Genomic DNA, 18855 nt, shown 5'->3' with positions numbered 1-18855 from the left:
ACTTCATACAAAACAGCCACTGCATCTCACTGGTGGTGCAAAGGTGGAAGGAAGGGAAGAACACTTCTACATGCCAACACTTTTCATCCCAGCTACCTAGTATTTTTTCCAAGAGCAACTGTTTGGTTGGAAAAGTGAGTTTTCCAGTAGATTTGGAAAAAAAGGCACTTTCCATATTTGTAATCAAGAAAGATATTAAATAGTGTACAGTAACACTGGTGGGTACCTTGGCATCTGTGAGGATGAAAATGTACAGCACTGTTTTCATTACTTTTCATCCATGTTGCCCCAAGAACACTAGAAATTTCAATACACAATTAGCAAATCTTATTTCCAGGGTTACAATTAATTATTCAATGCTGGCCCTCTATAAAACTATATGTAGAAAAGTGGTTATATGGATAAATTAAATTTGTTGCTTAGTAATACATAGGACTCTTTTGCTATTTCTACCTCCAAAAGCTTTTTTGGCTACATTTAACTGACTAAATAGAGCACTGCAACAGAAGGTAATTCTGTATACTGGACAGTGGTGGTGATCCAACCTCCACAACGAGTGGTATTTTGTGGTAGGTGTTTTGGAACACCTCTTCAGTAGCCTGAGAGTCAGAACATCAGTAACATCAAGCCTGCATTACATATCCCACTCTTTTGTATGTGTTTTTCCATTTCAATTCATTCCATAAGAACCAAGTTTTAATATACCAAGACACCTTCCATAAGGTGAGCCAGTACGATAGAGAGTGACAATTTACTTCAAAAAAAAAAGTAATCTGACTTACATACAGACTATTCTAAGAGTGTTTCTGCAGTGGTACTCATGGATAATTACTGGGTCACAAACATTTAAATATTCCCAAAAAATCAAACACTAATCCTTGCAAATATTTTGATCATACCAAAAAGACAGAGGGGAAAGCAAGCACCACCCTCTCTAGAAGGAACAGGATGCATTCTGGGAGACACTCTTCTACCAGAAAGCACCCTGAACAGGAACTCTGATATTTTCCATTAAAACATGAAACCATATTTCTGTAATAAAACAAAAGAAGAAAATAAGAAAATTTATTTGGCTTAATTGTTTTAACACTATTTGCAGTACAAATTGCATTATACAAAAAGCATACAAAGAAAATACCATTGCTTTTAAAATATTGAGCTGTGTCAAATTGAAGATTATGTTTGCTTCATTGGAGCAGGAATATTTGCAGATGCTTGTTCTAGGTAAGCTAATGGACCTTGAGGCATTTCTGCAGGCTTTTTGTGCTGTACACTGATATCTTCCAGGACCTGTTGCCAGTGTCGCAGTTTACTCAAATGTTTCTGAATTAATGCTTCTTTTCTCTGCAATTCATTTCTTAATTCTGAAACATCCTATGGATGAAAAAATTGTGTGTTAGTATATAGACAGTATTCAAAATAACCACCCCACATAAAGAGCATGTAACTTTTTCAGACCTTAAGTTTTCAAGCTGAACTTATAGTGGAAAAATGGAATAATGGAGAAGTATCTAATAATACAGAGGGAAATCAGTGTGAATGCACTAGTGCCATTCACCTATGTCACACATTTCAGAGATCACCATCCACAGCAAAATCTGACTAACTAGTTTGTCTCTTCCAATGAATTATCAGCTGTGTGCCAATACCCCACACAGCAGCAGGTATCCAGCTTCTCCAGGTTTATGATGAGAGTTCTGGTAACAGTATCATGTTGAGAAACCCGAAATTATGAACACGGCGATGAAGGTACATAACTCATCTGATCTAGCACAGGACGGGTAGATAACATACCTCTTTAATTACTTGTTCTGGTTTCTGGACTGATAACTGCAGTCTTTTTTGTAGAAAAAAGCATTCCGTTTGTCTTGCAACATCCAGAAACTTTTGGATGCACTGATCAACGCCTAAACATATAATAACATTCAAAGAAGAGCTTCCAAAAAATAAGACTTCAGTCTGGTAATGGTGCTGGTCTATTAAAAACACTTTTCACATTACCTTCCAGAACGAAAATCTTCAGACTATCTAAAATAATGTATTTATAAACCAGTAGGTCCCCGTGTAATTCACTGCTTTGCAAACGTACAAGTTATTTTAGAAGTGCAGGGTAACACTTCCTCCCATGTTTTATTTTATTTCTGACAAGGAGTAATAAAATAATTCATGGAACTTGGTTGCATGCCTAAGCATCAAGCTCAGTGTAGAGTTCTAAACTATGTACTTATTGAGGAGAATATTCTGCCCTCATATACTACACACCACTGTCTTGGTAATAAAAGCTGTTCCATGACAGCACATGAATATGATCAAATATCCGGAAAAGATTTTTAAAGCATTTATGCCGATTTTGAAACGCCATTTGAGTGAAGTTTCAGAAAATTTTCAGGGACAACTGCGCTTCTAAGGAGTTGTCAAGAGCCACTTTACGAACTCCTGGTCATACCAATATTTATTCCACCTCCACGGAGGTGCGTCACTCAAGCCCTGAAGCAGCTACGGAGCTGCCTGGCCTTTCCATTTCCTGGGACTGCTTCATTCAGCTTCGAATGCACCACACCACCTCCGTGGCGCTTTAAACGCGTTCGCTGCACGCCAGCCCAGCCCCAGGAGACCTTCCCACCAACCCGGGCAATCCCGGCGGCTCCGCTCCCCCGGCTCCCCCGGCCCGGCTCACCGGTGCGGATCTCCTCCTGGTCCGTGCCGTTCACGTAGTCCTGGCTCACCAGCGAGGCGAAGCAGGCCTGCGGGCGGGGAAGCACGGCGCTGAGCGGCTGCGGGGGCCGGCGCGGCCGGCCCAGCGCCGCCCGCGGCTGCCCCCCTCACCTCGAAGGACGCTTCCAGCTCGTCCACCAGCGTGTTGTTGGGGTTGCGCGGCCCCGCGGGCGGCGGGATGAGGCCGGGCGGGCCGGGCGGCCCCGGCGGCGGCCCCGGGCCCTGCGAGCCGAACATGCCGCCCAGCGCGCCCGCCATGGCGGCGGCAGCGGCAGCGGCAGCGGCAGCGGCAGCGGGGCGGCCCCGCCCGCCGAGGGCCGGACCGGGGCATCGCCGCTCGCCCCGCCTCTGCGCCCTCCGGAAAGGTCTGGCGCCGCTCTCTTGGCACCTGCCTAAGAGATACTGTGATGCATCTAAGAACTGTACCCGGTGTATCTCAGAAACGTCTTCGATTTCTCCAGTCTAAACAGACCCAGCTCCTACAGTCCCGCCTCGTAAAAGACCAGACGCTCCATCCCCGTAGCCCTCTGCTGGACCCTCTCCCGTAGCTCCATGTGTTTTTGCATTGACCAGCCCAGAACTGGACAGAGCGCTCCAGAAATGGCCTCAGCAGGGCAGAGGTGGGGAGGATCACCTCCTCAAGCCGCCGGCCACACTCTTCCCACTCCACCCCAGGATACCACTGGCCCTGCTTCTGGAACAAGGCAAGCAGGGACAGCAAAGCCATCCTCCCCAGAGGGACCCTCCTCCTCCAGCCTTTGCCCTGCCTGCGTCTCACAGGTGCAGCCTAGGTAAGCACTGTTGCAGCATCGCTTGTTCCACAGCAGCATTTAACAAAAACCCCAAAACCCACCCTAAACCAAAACAAATCCCCACCCCGTGGGCTTGGATCCCCCAAATTGTCAAGAAGACATCACCTCACATTTTAAGTGTCAGGTCTGTTTGATGTTCGAACTGATTCTGGATATAATGTCCCTACTTGGAGTGTGGCCACCTCACACCAGGAAAGAGGGAACTATCAGGATGACAAAAACCATGTGAGATAAGGGCAGGTCCCCCTAAAAAACACACAAACACTAACTTACACCCACTAGTTTTCTGAAAAAAAGTTACAATATACACTTCTTGACATGTTTATAACTTACTACATAATTCTATGCTGAAGCCACGCTAATGCTAAGCGCTCAGCATCATTTCTGCCTCAGCACATACGAAAAGCAGTTTCGTTTTTCTAAGGAAAAAATGCCAAAATGGTGTTTCTATTAAAAACTTTGCAGAGCTCCCATTGACACCACCTACACTCAAAACTGAGGTACATGTATTCTCTCTCAATCAAAATTGTTTATTCTCTGTCATTGTTTATTCTCTCTCAATCAAAACTCACATCCAAATAAGGTATTTATTGTTTACAACAGTTATGCCTACTTTACATATAAAACAGGTGTCTCAATAGTTCCCATTATCATGTTTTGGTATTAAATATTTCAGTAGTTCCAACAGAACAATTTTTATTTTAAGCTGCATAATATGGTGTGGGATGAAAAATCTCAAAGTTGAGATATTCTTACCCAAGTAATAATTTATAAAATGCATTTTTAGTTAATTGCCATAGTGAAAATATGCTTGGGGCATTCATATATGAATGATACCTTTTAAGATTTTTTAAGGCAGAGTGGATGATTTCAGAATAAGTATTTTTATTTGGCATTGTGACTGTCTTGACTTAATCGAGCTGCAAACTCAACAAGTGTTCTTGTGGGCCGCCCTGCCATGCCCTTCCGGAGATACGGCACCTCATCTTTATTTGACATGACCCCAGCTATATCCAAATGAGCCCAGTGAGAGGCAGTCACAAATTCCTTCAGGAATGCAGCAGCTGTGCATGCTCCTCCAGCTCTGTGGGAAACAGAAAGATGTATTGTTCCCAAAGCAATTCCAACAGCACACATATTAAAAATAGGTTGAAAGAAAGTGGCACATGGAAGGTATTGGTTCATCTTACCTGCTGTACTTTCCAATGTTACTCACATCTGCAAGAGGACAGTCTGTGACTTGTTTTGTGTAATGCTCAAAAAGAGGCATCCTCCAGACTCTGTCCCCTGTCAAAATGCTGGCCTAAAAAAAAAACAATGATATTTTGGGAATTTTTTTCTCTAACTGCACTTGTAAGCCCTGTTTTCATGCATGGGTTTTGTTTATGTTTTAACAGTCTAAAAATCTTCAGCCCAAGATACTAGGTTTTTGGAAATACACTGCAAAACAAAACAGGTAATCCTGCTTTTTAGGTACTTTAGTGCTAGCCTATGTCAAAAAGCAATGTCAAAAGACCACATTTTTTATCTGTTTTTCCTTTTCCCTGACAACAGAAATCCTTCCCCTCAGAGGCTTTCTTGATCTATCACAATTCAGCCACTCACAAGATCTTTCTGAATTTCTGTATCCGTGTTATTAATTTTTTAACATGAACTAATTACTGCCAGTAGTCCAGAGTTTATGCATATGTAGTGAGTTATCAGAACACGCAGATCCTTGAGATGTTTGGTGTATGATATTACTTCTCACTGAAAAGCTAGTAATAAACAGTCAACATTATTTTCAAATAAATATAGTACTGACATAATTCCTCTAAAACTTCAAAACATAACATCTTTCAGATTTGCATAAAGACTTTTAGTAGTGTACTAACTTTTCAATAAGACATATCACTGAATTATTACTATTATGATTTAACAATAATGCAGGTGACCTACCTCATAGAGGTGAGTCCAAAGCCAAGATGAATTTGTGAACACTCCAGTTGCAGCAGATCCCAACGCAACATCCATGGCACCTAAAGAAACACACCTTCAAGTTTATATGACAAAGGCAAAGGCGGACCTGAGCTATTTCCTGCATTCTGACTCCCCACAGAACTTTCCATTTTTAATTCCCATTGTCAGTAACAGGTACTTATCAGACTGCAGAACTTGAAGACTTTAGTACACTGACATTTTTGAAAGTTTGACCATCTTTAGAACATTTATATATTCTAAGAAACACAAGAAATCATAAAAATTATATTCTGTTTTCCATGAAACTAAATTTTCTGATTTCAGATTGATGTTTCTTAGAAATAGTTCTGAGATAATATATTAAACAATAACAGTATCCTCTAAAAAACCTAGATATTATTATTTTCATGTAGAAAAAACAATTGAATAAGCTTTTATAGACCTCTATAATTTTTGAGCTGATACTTTCTCTTTTGTGAATTTTACTTATAGACTTTTGCACATCATGTGTAAATATACTTTATTAAGTATTTATTAAAATACTCCTTATCAAAATATTAAACCATGGGATTAGATATTTAGCTATTTGATGCATCAGAACTGCTTCTCTAATACCAACACTCAATCCTTAGTGAGATGAAAAAAAAAATAGTTTAGCAAAATATGTCAAAGACATTTCTATGGGAGCCCTCCTTCTTCCTGCTTGGTGCCCAAGGATCCCAGATAGGAATACTTTTTTACAAGCCAACAATCTTAAAATCAGTTTCCCTTCTGTCTATTGAAGTTTTCCCCAGCATTTCAACTAGTAAAATAGATGGAACATAATTTAAGGCATTAGCAGAGAATCTATATAAGCATAATTATTTTGCTTAGCATATTAATTAAGCAACAGAGTAGAGTCCTATCTGAATTACTCTTCTGTGTTTGCTTTTATTTCAGCTAGAGTCACCTCACCCATGACACCTTGTTAGTGAGCTCATGCATACAAAATTACAGGTTTTAAATTTAAATTTACAACTTCATTATTATACAACTGTAAAAATGAAACAATTAAAACACATTTCATAATGCCTAAAAGTATGTAAATTACACAAAAAATACTTCAGTCAAATGAATGATGATGACTCTCTTGCCATCATGGAGGCCTGAGCCAGTTGACAGAGTGGGAGAACTGGCACTGGCTGGGTCAGAGCTCAGGCACCCAGCAAGGCATTCAGGAACCTGTCTGGGCTCCAGATGGACTGAGCAGGACTCTTCCATGAACATGTCACCACCACTGCAGCACACAGGCCTGGGAGCCGAGAGGGTTCAGCTCAGAGAAGCACAGGGAAACACTGTGCAGAAACACTGAAGTCTGTCTAGGTTTTCCTGCTCTTGGCTCCAGCTGGGCTGAGCCAACCCAACTTCATCTCCACTGCTGAGCATGTACCCTACACGTCCCCTCCCCACTCCAGAGACACACAAGCTGTGCTCACTGCTGTCCTGAAACATGTAAAATAATTTCAGTTACCTTTGAATTAAGCACAACTAATCCACAGCCCAACTAATGAGTAACATAAAACTAACTTCAGAGTGAGTAGGGAAGGGACACTGCTTACCTGTTAATGTTGCAGCATTCACAATAGCCCTTGCATTAAAATTGTGGGCATAACAGAGAGCATCAGCAAGCAGCAGTCTTCCTTCTGCATCTGTATTATCTACCTTCAAAGGCAATATCAATAAAAAACAATAAAGTACTGTAAACATCTCTTTCACTGATGTATTTCTCACATATTATCTTAAATAGCTGTTGGATAGAGACCCTAGAAACTTCAGGTAATGAAAATTTACTCAAACTACACTGAAAAAAAGAAAGAAAAAATATAACATTGATATACAGTTATGTGTATAAAGTAAAAGCGTATCTTGTAGCTGAGATAAGTCATCCTTCAGCACCAAAACCTGGTCTGCATGCTGGGTCTCTGTACTGCTGGCTCCTCAGAAGAGCCTGGAGACTGGAGAGGCGTCTCAGGGGAGCACACAGGCTGCATCCTGTGCTTGGAGCTACCAGCACTTTCTTGCAGATTTCTGCTTCATGGGGGAATACATGCCCAGCCTTTTTCCCTCAAAGCAGAGGGTGACTGAACTCAGTTTTAAGAGATGAATGTCAAAGAAATGGAAGGTTTGGCAAGTCAAAAGTGGCAGAATCACAGAAATTCAGGCAAAAAGAAAGCCACCCACTTCTGCATTAAGTCAGTGATCTACAGCACAATGACTTTCAGGACATTTTAATCTATTAGATGCGTATGAAACCATTTGTAATAAATACGTATCTTGGGTACTGATTTGGCAAGCTCCTTTGAACCAACAGCCCCTGTGACACAGAGTTCTGATTGTACTGAGCATTTTGGCAGTGTAAAGACCATGGTTACATCAGCAGGAAACTGATGTCTTACTCCAGATAGCAAGGAATTCTCCTCAAGAGTCTGCTGGAAGCAATTGATGTTATTCATTTGGACTTAGAGCCTGTATTTATGAGCATTGTAACAACTTCTCATGCCAAACAAGCTTTTCCAGCTGCTCAATAAATGACCTTACTTTGCAGCTTTTCCAAGCAATTTATAAAACATGTCCCATCTCTACAATCTATATTTGAAAAAACCCTACAATAGCAATTTCTAATTAGTAACATGCTTCTTACAATTTTAAAAACAGTACATTTGCCCTGCTTATCCAGAAGGGTTTTTTCCAAATGTAGTCTGACTGCAGTCAAGTTGGTTGATTAAACCAGTTCACTAAAAGTACTCAAATTCCAAATTTCACATGCATACCTGTATTGTTTTTCCATTCTTGGCTCTAACTACATCCCCAGGCTTGTTTGCCTTACCACTGGGCATATTTTCACAGAGGGGTGCCAAACCTCAGAGACAAAGAGAAAAGTGAATTACTAGTTTTCTTCTCAGAAAAGCAGTAGAAAAAACCCACTTATATAAACTCCAAACACCTCCTTAAGAAAATAGTACAAGTCTAATTTTGAAATTAAACTCAAAATTTTCCCTGTTAATGAAAGACACATGGTCCAGTTTTCAATCAGGGAAACTCCTCTGCATGATGCACCACCTGGCTCTCTCACCTACACTACTTTATCACTAGGGTTTTCTTCTACATTTTTCCTACTTTTTTTTTTCTACATTTTTAGTGATATCAGAGAAGCAATAAATACTATTTCATGACTCCCATATATAATTATTCACATGTAAAGGAACTTCTTTCTTTCTTCTCAAATAACACACTGAGCCATTCAAGCTGTGCTCATTGTATAATGTCTAGAGTGGTCCAAGAGCTTGTCACATAACTCCAGCCATACCAAGAACAACTAGAAATGAGCAAAAAACAGGCTCAGCATCAAAACTTCAACTATGACTGGGATCATGGAATGAAAGGCACTCCACCACTCATAGAGAAACCATGCACCAGGCACAAGGTCCACAAGTGGAGCACCACTTTTCAGTGCATGATGTACAGACGGGCTCCACTGCCAGCGAGGATGTGCGTGGGTACCGCTGCCCTCTCCTGGTTGAAGCATAGAAGTGACTAAATACCAGTTAAAGTCGAGCTTCTCAAACTAAAACTTATTGCAGACCATGTTCAACGTCATTGCCACAGCGTCTGAATCAGGTGATTTAATTTTACCTCTGTCGAAAAAAAATCATTGCACATGCATAAAGGTATCAGCAGACTGGTTTGGTTTGTTTTAGTTTTCTGCTGAGATATTCACCTAAGGAAACTAGAGCTGATCTCCCTTCCTGTTTAGCTGTGGCATGCACTTATGACTTCTTTTCATTCTTGGCACTCCTGACTCCTTTTCATTCTAACCAATTATACAGAGATGCACATTCCTTCTTGTAATGAAGGATCGGGACTTTTCAAAGACGCTGGAAGTATCTTTACTGACAAACATTTCTCACTTAAGATGTAAAAATCATAACTTAAAAATCTTGATTTGGTGTTCTAATTATTTTTTCAAGTAAAGAACAGTAATTTTTTGATATGCAAAAATGGAAGAGAGATTGAGCAAGAGAATGAGAGAAGTAGGTGTGCAAAAGTGTGTGATGTTTGTACATGGCTTTTACCACTGCTAAGACTAGAAAAATACTCTCTTACAAAACCATGTAGAACTAAGATTTTTGGATTCTCCACACAAAACCACTTACCAATTATGTTAAAATACTTACCAATAATGTTCAAAGGTAGATTGAGAGCTGCTGCTGTCACAATGGCTGAACAGACAGTTGCTGCCCCTCCCATATCTGCTCTCATCGCATCCATACCCGACGAGGGCTTCAGTGAAATGCCACCGCTGGAACAAACAGCTCAAGTTCTATGTCACATACACTGATGATGTTCTGTCCATCAGTGTGTGTTAACACTAAATACCAGTAAATGCTAGACCTGGTGCTCCAAATACTTCTACAACCCTAGTAATTGCACTGGAAGCAAGTTATGTGGGTTTTAATTTCAGATAAAATATTACTTCCTCCTAATTAGGAGACCATAAAAAGTCAGGTAAACTGCAGTGGAGTAACTCATTGGTCTTCATAATAGCAGTGCACAAAACAAACAAAATAGTACATTTGGTAAAAATCAACATATGGATGGGGAACTGACTGATAAAATTGTTCAGTATGTGACACAGAAAGTAGTTATAAGGAACTGCTGCAAAGAATGAACTATTTTCTATTTCCTTAAGCATCATCTAGATGTCCAGTGACACACTGTAATTCTAAACATGCAAATTCTTCATCCACAGGTTTGTTCAGGAATAGAAAAAAAATAGCACCATCTTTATTTTATTTCCCTCTGAATTTCCTTCTTCCTCTTACTACTTGGACAGTAGTATTTCCTACTTTGGACAACTGATGTTGTCTTATTGCCAGAAAAAGCAGCACAACCTACTATATAATGCAAGTTCAGTGGAATGGTATTGGAAGATGTGCTGAGCAAAGAAAAAGCATCTCCCTGTCAAACACTAATAGCAGGAAAGCATTTTCTCCCTCTAGTAATTAAAATACTGGCATACAAGCATACATACCTGTCAAATGTAACTCCTTTTCCTACAAATACCAATGGGGAGTCATTTGTATTAGCACCCCCTAAATAGTGAATCTCCAGAAAGATGGGAGGTTCAGCTGAACCCTTAGCTACACTCAGGAATGCTCCCATCTCTTGTGTTGTTATCCAAGACTCTGGTCTGGAATAGAAACATACATAAGTTTTGTTTTTTTAATCCCAACTGGAAACTTTGACTAAGGTGATTTTTTTAAGAGATCATTATTCTTGACAGTTTGTACACAAACCATTTTATTTTAGTTAGATATTTTGGAAACTGCAGTTTAAATCCAACCACTACTACCTTTTTTGGTGTAGCAGAAAAATACTTCCTCAAAGTTGCTCTTTGATTTTTGTTTTGTCTTGTTTAAAAAAGCCAACAAAATAACAGCTCGGCTACAGTTTCTGCATCAGAAACACTGATCTTTCACTTGCCTGTGAAGCTGTAGATACTAAAGGTATGTGAAGTAACAATATTGTGGCAGGTTACATTTAGCTTTCTGCTAGCTAGATTTCCCCCAGACTTTTGCTTTCAACAAAATAGTCTCCAACACTTGCGCAACCAGTAAGCCCATTTCTACTATAGAGCAGAAAGTAGAAATTCAGGGGCAAAAAGCACCAGCTGTGCAAATTCACTTCCAAGGGCTTTTATGGCTCCATCTCACATTTTTAAAAACTATTAAAAAATCCCAACAGTAACTGCAATAAACAGAAGATGTTTTATTATCACATCAAAAAAAGCAAAGGTATGTAAAAAACCCACTTGGGAAGAAAACAAAAGGGACTTAATATTAGCCCTCTATTCACTGAGGCTTCTTTTCACAGTACATGTGCTAATTAAGCAATAATTGACTGCATGACTAATTGACAGTTGATGATTTTACTGCATCACAGTATCTTGCTTAGTCTGCAAATTAGCAGCTCACTTAATCCTTGACAACAGCCTGCAGTCTGGGCACCCCTCACATCTTTTCCCCAAACACTTCCTCTGCTTTTGTCATTTGAAGTAGCAAAGAGAAAATGAGATTTTAATAACTTCAGATTTGAATAACCTGGAAGGTATCTTATCTTACTGTTATGGTCCTTTCCCCTACAGAGGAATCATTTCCATGGAATTTACCTTATGTGGACCTTTACATTGCTGAAAGTTCTGAGCTTCTGTTCAATATGTTCAGCAAATTTGATTGGAGTTATATAATTAGCTGGAGCCTCCATAAGGTACCGAGCGAGGTTCTGCCCCTCAGCGTAGATAACACCCTTTTGCCAGGCTTGATTTTCAGCACTAAACAGCAGCACACAATAATCAGGATTATAGACATTTGCAAAAGTAAGAAATGCATTCACATAGTCTCTTTCTTAAAATGCAGTATCATTAATTTGGAGCAATTAAGAATATCACAGCTAATAAAGCACAAGGACTCTAGTCTAGTAATTTATCTCTGGTTCTAGTCAGTGCCAAATACTTCAGAGAAAGCTAGGAGAATCCAAGAGTAGACAGATGGAATATTATCTATCCAATTCATTAGGTCTTATCCTAATCCTCACTAATCAAAGATTGGCTTAAATCCTTAAACTCAAGGTTTAATACCCCTTCCAGAGTTTGTAATCACATTACTTTTAACAGCCTTGAAAGTTTTTATTTACCATATAAAATTTCCAATTCTGTTTTTCCTTTACTGAAATATGGTTATGTGATAAGAGTGGAACTTGGATCTCAATTTTCCAGTGCACTCAAGGCACTTCACTAAAAAATGACAGAGCAAACATTCAGAGAGCTGCCTGTGTAGGAAATGGGGATGTTTCTCTGGTTACTTTAACAGATGACCAGTACAAAACCTTTCATTTTACTGAGACAACTTACTTACTTTATAAGGTATCGCAAAGCAAGGCATTGAACAGGATTTTGCCTCTAAAAAGAGAAAGACAATGATAGAAGAATGCAGGAGGAATATAGAAATACTACCTGGATTTGGAAGGATGTAATTAAGAAGCCAAATGTCAGCTGACACTGAAACTGGCAAGAAGTGGGAAAGGTACTGACGACTTCAACAGGTACACCATCAGCAAAAGATAGGGCAAGAATAACACTGCTCACTGGCTAAATGGTGCAGGGAATCTACTGAACACTGAGAAGACTGAAGTTCTCAATGCTGGCTTTGCATAAACCTTAGTAACTATAAAGATCTTCCAGAGGCGCAAGGTCTTTGTGCTCAGCAACAGAGTTTAAGGAAGAGGGGCACTCCTCATGACAGGAAGAGAGACTTAGGACTTAGCTTAAGGATGATGGACATACACAAGTCCTGGGTAACAGGCAGCCACATCTGAAGGTTCTGAGGGAACTGGCTGGCATCACTGCAAGCCTAGGCTCTTTCAGTTTGAAAGGTGTAACCAAATGTGGTCCCTGATGACTGAAAAGGACAAATATGCATCTTTAAAAATGCCAAGGAGGATATAGGGAACAACAAGCCAGTTATTCTAGACTAATTCTTTAGAAGTTTGTAGAGAAAGTAATTTTGAAATCCATTTCTAGGTATATGAAGGACAAGATTATCACTAGGAACCAACATTTTAGATTTGCAGCAGCTTAATTTTTCCTGACCAACTTAACTGAATTCTGTGATGAGAGGGTTTGTCACAGAGGAACATAGTGGATATAATTGATCTTAAAGGTCCTTTCCAGCCTAAACAATTCTGTGGTTTTTCTTGACTTTAACTAGGTTTTCACACATAATCCCTGCAGACATATTGAAAAAACATGAATTGAAGCAGGAGTGTTTCTGAACACAGACACACCTCAGAGCTGCAAATTAAGACAGTAGCAGACAACAATCTCAAGATTCAACAAGGAAGAAATGCAATAGGACACAAAGAAAAAATTCACTATGAGTGAAGTTAAGCACCAGAACAGATGGTCGTTAGGCTGTGGAATTTTCAACTCAGGAGATATTAAAATGTGGACTAAATAAAGGTCAAGCTTTAATGTTGTATGTAATGTCCACACTATCTCTAATCCAAGTTGGAGCTGGACTGAATGACCTCCAGAAGTCTTTTCCAATCTAAATTATTATATTAAAAAATTACTTCCATAACTGGTCATAGGACCCTCTATGTTTTCAGGAAATGTTTATTTAATACGAATTTAATCAGTTTCTAAACTATGTGCCATGCTACAAAATAGGAAGAGTGTTTATTTTGCATATAATTTATCAAGACATGCTTAATCAAGCAGCTTCCACTTTATTTCACTAACTTCTTTGTAAGGAAGAACTTGCTCCTGCTTAAAGTACATACAGGAGATACCTCTTCCCTGCATGACAGAATATCCTATACCAAACATCCAAAGTCCACTCCAAGAATTGTTCTGAAACCAAAAGCCCTGGTTCTACTTTCTGGTCTCGGTAAGTGATGTCTGTTTAGAGAGCAGAAGAACTCAGCTTCTCTTCTTGCACTATTTCATTTTCTGTGAATAAAATATAAAAAATGAACTATGTAAAATATATCTATAGCACACTGGTCTGGTGTCAGTTAGCATTTCCTGATTCTCCAAAGGATTTATCTATTTATGGCATTTGAAATATTTATTCTCCACAATTCTGGCACACAATACCAACAGAAGTGCTAATATATCGTAACTACTCTTCAGGTAGCTTTCAGTTTTTATTTTTATCCTGGTCCTTCTTTTCTATGAAGCAGCATTTATTTACCTTTAACCTCTGAATATGGCATCAAAACACACAGAACAAACACTATAAATATATTTGAGATGTAAAATAATTCAGGAAATTCAAATGAGGAGATAAGAAGAGTACTGTTGCTAGTCCTAGTCCTTCAGTTTTGTTTCTTATGCACAAGCATACCATGCATACAGTTTTATGAATAAGCAAATAAACAGATTAATAAATAGGCAAGCTTTCCTTTGCCATCACCTTCCATGAAGCTGAGGAGAAACTACAGGCTTCTTTTTTTGCTTCAGCTCATTATATTCATGCAATCCAAGGACAGCACCTTCTGCAGCTGCTTGTGCATCTCCACAGGGGTCTACTTCCACACAAGGGATCTCCAGGTCCTGGATCTGCCTGCAGCCAACTGAAAAATACAGCACAGAACTGAAGGCAAACTATTGCACAGAACAGCAAAACAGCTGTCTGATCAATGGGACATTGCAAGGAAAAAAATAATTTTAACTCAAGATAGCTGAGTTTATAAGTAAGTCAATCAAACTGACAAACAGATCATGCAACAGAGGAATTAAAAATACTAATGACCATATACTGGCAAACTTTTACTAAAACTATCAGTTGATGAATTATAATTATTAAAATGTTTCACAAGAATAAAAAGGGAAAGATCACAGTTGTTCCGATTCCTTAAAGCTCATTCTATAGCAAAGCAAAGCTCTATCATTCTGGAGTGCTATGTATTATGACTATCTACGGGTATCAGAAATTTGTCATAATTTAGATTTTTGCCAAGAATATGACTGCTCTTTTCTTCCAGATGAGTTTATATACCCTTTTATAAACAATGTTTTCCATAAATTCTATTTTGTTCCCAAATAATTTAACAAAATTTTATGTCAGCTACAAAGTGAACATTAATTAACAATGTTAATGGCAGCTACAAGCTAGCACTTTGGACAAACAGCTGTCATCCAATCACAGACTAAAAAGTCTTCAGTGAGAACTCCTAATTCTTATTTTACACACTTAGATGCAGCAGTTATCCTTGTTTAAGACAAGCCCTCTCTGTTTTCAACAGATAACATGCTGAATCATAGAACCGATGCTATGAAAGATATTAATTTATAACACAAATATCTCAGTTATGAAGTCAGTGTGCATACTTAAATATATATATTTATAAAATAGATATATGTGTGTACTTAAGTACAGAGTGACCATAAAGCGAATTGGTGATGCTCCTCGGCTCCAAAATACCAATTAGACAAGTGCCTTTTCAATAACACACTGTTTAGGAAAGATATTTCATATAAATAACTGCAGTTACCTGTCTTTAGATTTGATTTACATTCTTGATAACTCCTTGCTCACTAAGGAAAAATTTACATGAGTATCAGTCACAAGTAAATGCATTTACCAAACCATGTAGTAAGTTGTGCATTTCAAAACAAAGACATACCTAGACTTGGTCTTCAAAAGTGGAACATGCTGCAATTGCTTTACAAACAAAATGCTTAAAAAAATTTAAAAATAGTTAACCTGCAACAGCTGTACGAATATTTTCTTTGCCTTCATTCCAGTTTTCTTGTTCATTTATTCCAGCATTCTTCTTACCCAAGCCAACTACCACCACACTTGGAAAGTCCTAGATGAAGCCAACACACAAATGGATTCACTTTCCTCATTATTACAGCCACAGCAGAGCTGTTATGGATTCACTCTCCTCATTGTTCAGCCACAGCAGAATTGTTAAAAAGACTTTACTTTTCAAATCAAACCAAGCAAAGCATTAAAATACTTGCAGTACTTTTTCTGTATCAGACACTTTCCATTAAGAGCACCTGCATGGTGCTGCTGTGCTGTGCTCCCAATCATCTGCCATAGACATGCAAGTTAGTTATTCTGTTGTCCAGTTAATAATAATGTGCAACACACATGGCAGACAGGACTTTATATTCAATACATGGTGAATCTGATACTACCAAGGGCAAGCCTAAGGGTCCTTGGAAAGCAGATCCAGCTTTCAAGCTGTAAGAAAGGACAGAACTTATCTGGAGAATCATAACCTTTTTCGGCACAGTACTATGTTCAAGAAAAAAAAGTCACTTCAAAAGCTCAATGTGTTAGCTCATCTCAGGAGCTCTGCTGGCAGGATTTGCCAGGTAGCAAGCCAAAGCTGCACACCGCTCCAGAGCTCAGGAAAACAATGTAGCACAGCAGACTACATGCTTGCCTTAGAAGCTGCATGCAAGTGGAAGGAAAGAAGTAGTGAGTACTAAAGGAGCTTTTTAAGAGTGAAGTCTAATTTGTATAAAACTCAAAGCTATATATGTGAACATATATAATGTTCCTGTAGCTCTTAAGAAGAAAATTAAGTTAATGTTAGGCTTTCCCATCTCTGTCAGTCTCTAACAATCAGCTTTCAAACTACTACACTTCAGTCTTTTCGTCCACAAAATGCTGAAACTTGCGTTAGCATTCCAGAAAATCCGTGATACCAGTTAACATTCTCCTGTCTTCTTTTGCAGAGATTTGCTACTCACTTCAGAGCCCATCCTGTATGCAGACCTGGGACAATGGGATCTTCAGTGCACTTAACTTCCATGAAATTTCTGAGAGCCTTTTTACCAATTCCAGTGTCACCTGCATGGGGTGTCCACACAGGAATTTATACATGGTAGGCAATTCTCACTACAAATGGATTTATTTCAGATTATTTAAATAGCCTTTATGTAAGATTCAGTTACTTAGATAGGAACACCTACTGTCACATGCCTGCCTAGGCCTTCCAGGTAGGCCTGCCTAGCTAGGACTCCAGAAAAGCACAAATCATTCCATATTGGTCAGCTTCACATACATGCATTAATTCTATCCCAGCTTCTCAAATGGCACCAAAAGCCTGACTTTGAGCAGATGAATCTTCATCTCACACCCTGGTGATCTATCATGCCTGTGCAGACAAAAGTCCTGCTTAAAGAAAAATCCCCTATCTTGTTTTCAGAGGTTTCAAGCATCTGACTTAAAACCTCTGACAAAAGCCTATGAAGGGACTAACTTTTCTTAGAACTGTCAGGTCTGGAAGGTCTTTGCACCTATCAATAACTAACTCCTCACAGACTCACCGCTCCTGGACACAGGAGGCACAGAAGTCAGATCCAAAACTGCCATGCTTTAGCTCATTCAGGAAGCAGCTATTCAGAGAATAGCACCTTTGGAGCAGACTCGTTCACATCCTCTCCATTTGCAGCACGGTGGAGGGAGTACAGGATTGTGCAAAAGGCTGGGCAAACATGGGCAGTGCAGAACAGGAGTTGAAGCAGTCAAGAAGAGGGAAGAAGAGCTGGCCATTTAGATAAGCACAGCAGCAAACTCAGCATAAAATTAAACATAAGGACAAACTTCACACATCAGTCAACTAGCATAAAACCCACAAAATTCATACCTGATGCAAACCATGAAATATGCGTGTTTTGCCTTTCTTCAAAGGTGGCCCACATCTAGGACACAAAAAGATTTTTTCAATACAGAAGGCCTTACTTGTGATAAATATTACAGTACTACATTTATTCCACGGTTACACAGTGTGCCACACATGCACTTGCTTAGCCCTGTGCTGATGCAGAGCAGAGGATAGCTCCCATGAAAGTTTTGCATGTTTGCTCAGTGATTGGTTTTATCATGGGAGTTCCCCTCCAAACTGTCAAAGCAAATTCCAGTCTGAAAATGATATGGCCACAGTAATAATAATTTAAAAATTTATCATTCCTACTGGTATTTGTAGGTACTTTAGTCCATTTCAGAAGCTTATCACACACTTACAGGGACAGAAGTGCTCTCAGCTTTCCAGACACAAGCCTATCAAAAGCATCTCCGGCACTAGTGAACTGGGCAGCACCATCATCCTTTTCACTAGAGTAGACTCCCAGAACAAGACCCTAAAAAAGAACACGCATCAATGTAAACAACACGAAATTTAGAGACCCATCAGAGTCAGTGAGCATAGTGTTCAAACTATGGCTAAAACTGTATTTATCTCAGTTTTTGAATTTATCTAACGTGATGCACAGAGTAACACTTCTGTAAACCAGGATCAACTACTACAACTACTTTAAAGTGTGGAAAAGAAGTCAGATACAACATAAGTGAATTTAGAATAATTTTGCCGACCACATAAAGACAAAAACTCTTTCAATCAGTAATTTTAAGTACAAAAAACTTCTCCCCGCCAGCGCAGACCTCCAGTCCGGCACAGCCAAGAGAAGCGGAGGGAGCAGCCGCCCTCCTGACTCAGCTCCGCGGGGCACAGGAGGGCTGAGCCGGGAGCCGAGCGCGGCACGGGACACGCAGCCCGGCCCGGCCCGCTCACCTTGCCGGCCGCGCCGCGGCTGTAGCCCCGCGCCGAGGGGCGCTGCGCCGAGCAGCCGCAGGCCCGCGGCGCGTCCCGCGCCAGGCGGCGCGCAGCCCCGCTCCGCACGCAGGGCAGCAGCATGGCACCGAGCGCGGCACCGAGCGCGGCACCGAGCACGGCGCGGAAAGCAAGGGAAGGGAAGGGAAGGGAAGGGAGCAGCGCGGCCCGGCCCGGCGCGCACAGCGCCTCATCA

General features: G+C 40.1%; 2 protein-coding genes across 2 annotated transcripts; both read right to left on the bottom strand.

Moving 5' to 3' along the window:
* Positions 1 to 1029: 1029 nt before the first annotated feature.
* On the bottom strand, positions 1030 to 2973 carry MED28 (mediator complex subunit 28). The gene is made up of 4 exons (XM_021554400.2): positions 2827 to 2973; positions 2678 to 2744; positions 1795 to 1907; positions 1030 to 1374 (listed from the first exon to the last, which is right to left on the bottom strand). Exons 1-4 carry the CDS (start codon positions 2971 to 2973, stop codon positions 1177 to 1179), a joined length of 525 nt encoding a protein of 174 aa, XP_021410075.1. The 3' UTR covers positions 1030 to 1176.
* Positions 2974 to 4036: 1063 nt separating this feature from the next.
* LAP3 (leucine aminopeptidase 3) lies at positions 4037 to 18847 on the bottom strand. Its single transcript, XM_021554396.3, has 13 exons — positions 18621 to 18847; positions 18074 to 18189; positions 17697 to 17751; positions 15794 to 15899; positions 14501 to 14660; positions 11695 to 11856; positions 10558 to 10716; positions 9701 to 9825; positions 8297 to 8385; positions 7085 to 7187; positions 5466 to 5545; positions 4718 to 4830; positions 4037 to 4611 (listed from the first exon to the last, which is right to left on the bottom strand). Exons 1-13 carry the CDS (start codon positions 18741 to 18743, stop codon positions 4413 to 4415), a joined length of 1590 nt encoding a protein of 529 aa, XP_021410071.1. The 5' UTR covers positions 18744 to 18847; the 3' UTR covers positions 4037 to 4412.
* Between the last annotated feature and the right edge of the window lie 8 nt (positions 18848 to 18855).

Source organism: Lonchura striata, chromosome 4 (genome assembly GCF_046129695.1).
Source record: "Lonchura striata isolate bLonStr1 chromosome 4, bLonStr1.mat, whole genome shotgun sequence".
NCBI lineage: Eukaryota > Metazoa > Chordata > Aves > Passeriformes > Estrildidae > Lonchura > Lonchura striata.
The sequence above is the reverse complement of the archived record's forward strand: the minus strand, read 5'-3'. Positions and strand labels throughout refer to the sequence as shown.

Coding starts and splice junctions, on each gene's coding strand:
- MED28 (XM_021554400.2), bottom strand. CDS start 2,973: ATGGCGGGCGCGCTGGGCGGCATGTTCGGCTCGCAGGGCCCGGGGCCG. Junction 2,745..2,826: donor AGCTGGAAGCGTCCTTCGAG/GTGAGGGGGGCA, acceptor CCCCGCCCGCAG/GCCTGCTTCGCCTCGCTGGT. Junction 1,375..1,794: donor CAGAACAAGTAATTAAAGAG/GTATGTTATCTA, acceptor TTTCATCCATAG/GATGTTTCAGAATTAAGAAA.
- LAP3 (XM_021554396.3), bottom strand. CDS start 18,743: ATGCTGCTGCCCTGCGTGCGGAGCGGGGCTGCGCGCCGCCTGGCGCGG. Junction 18,190..18,620: donor GCCGCGGCGCGGCCGGCAAG/GTGAGCGGGCCG, acceptor GTTCTTTTTTAG/GGTCTTGTTCTGGGAGTCTA. Junction 5,546..7,084: donor GAATGCTGCAACATTAACAG/GTAAGCAGTGTC, acceptor GTGTTTCTTTAG/GTGCCATGGATGTTGCGTTG.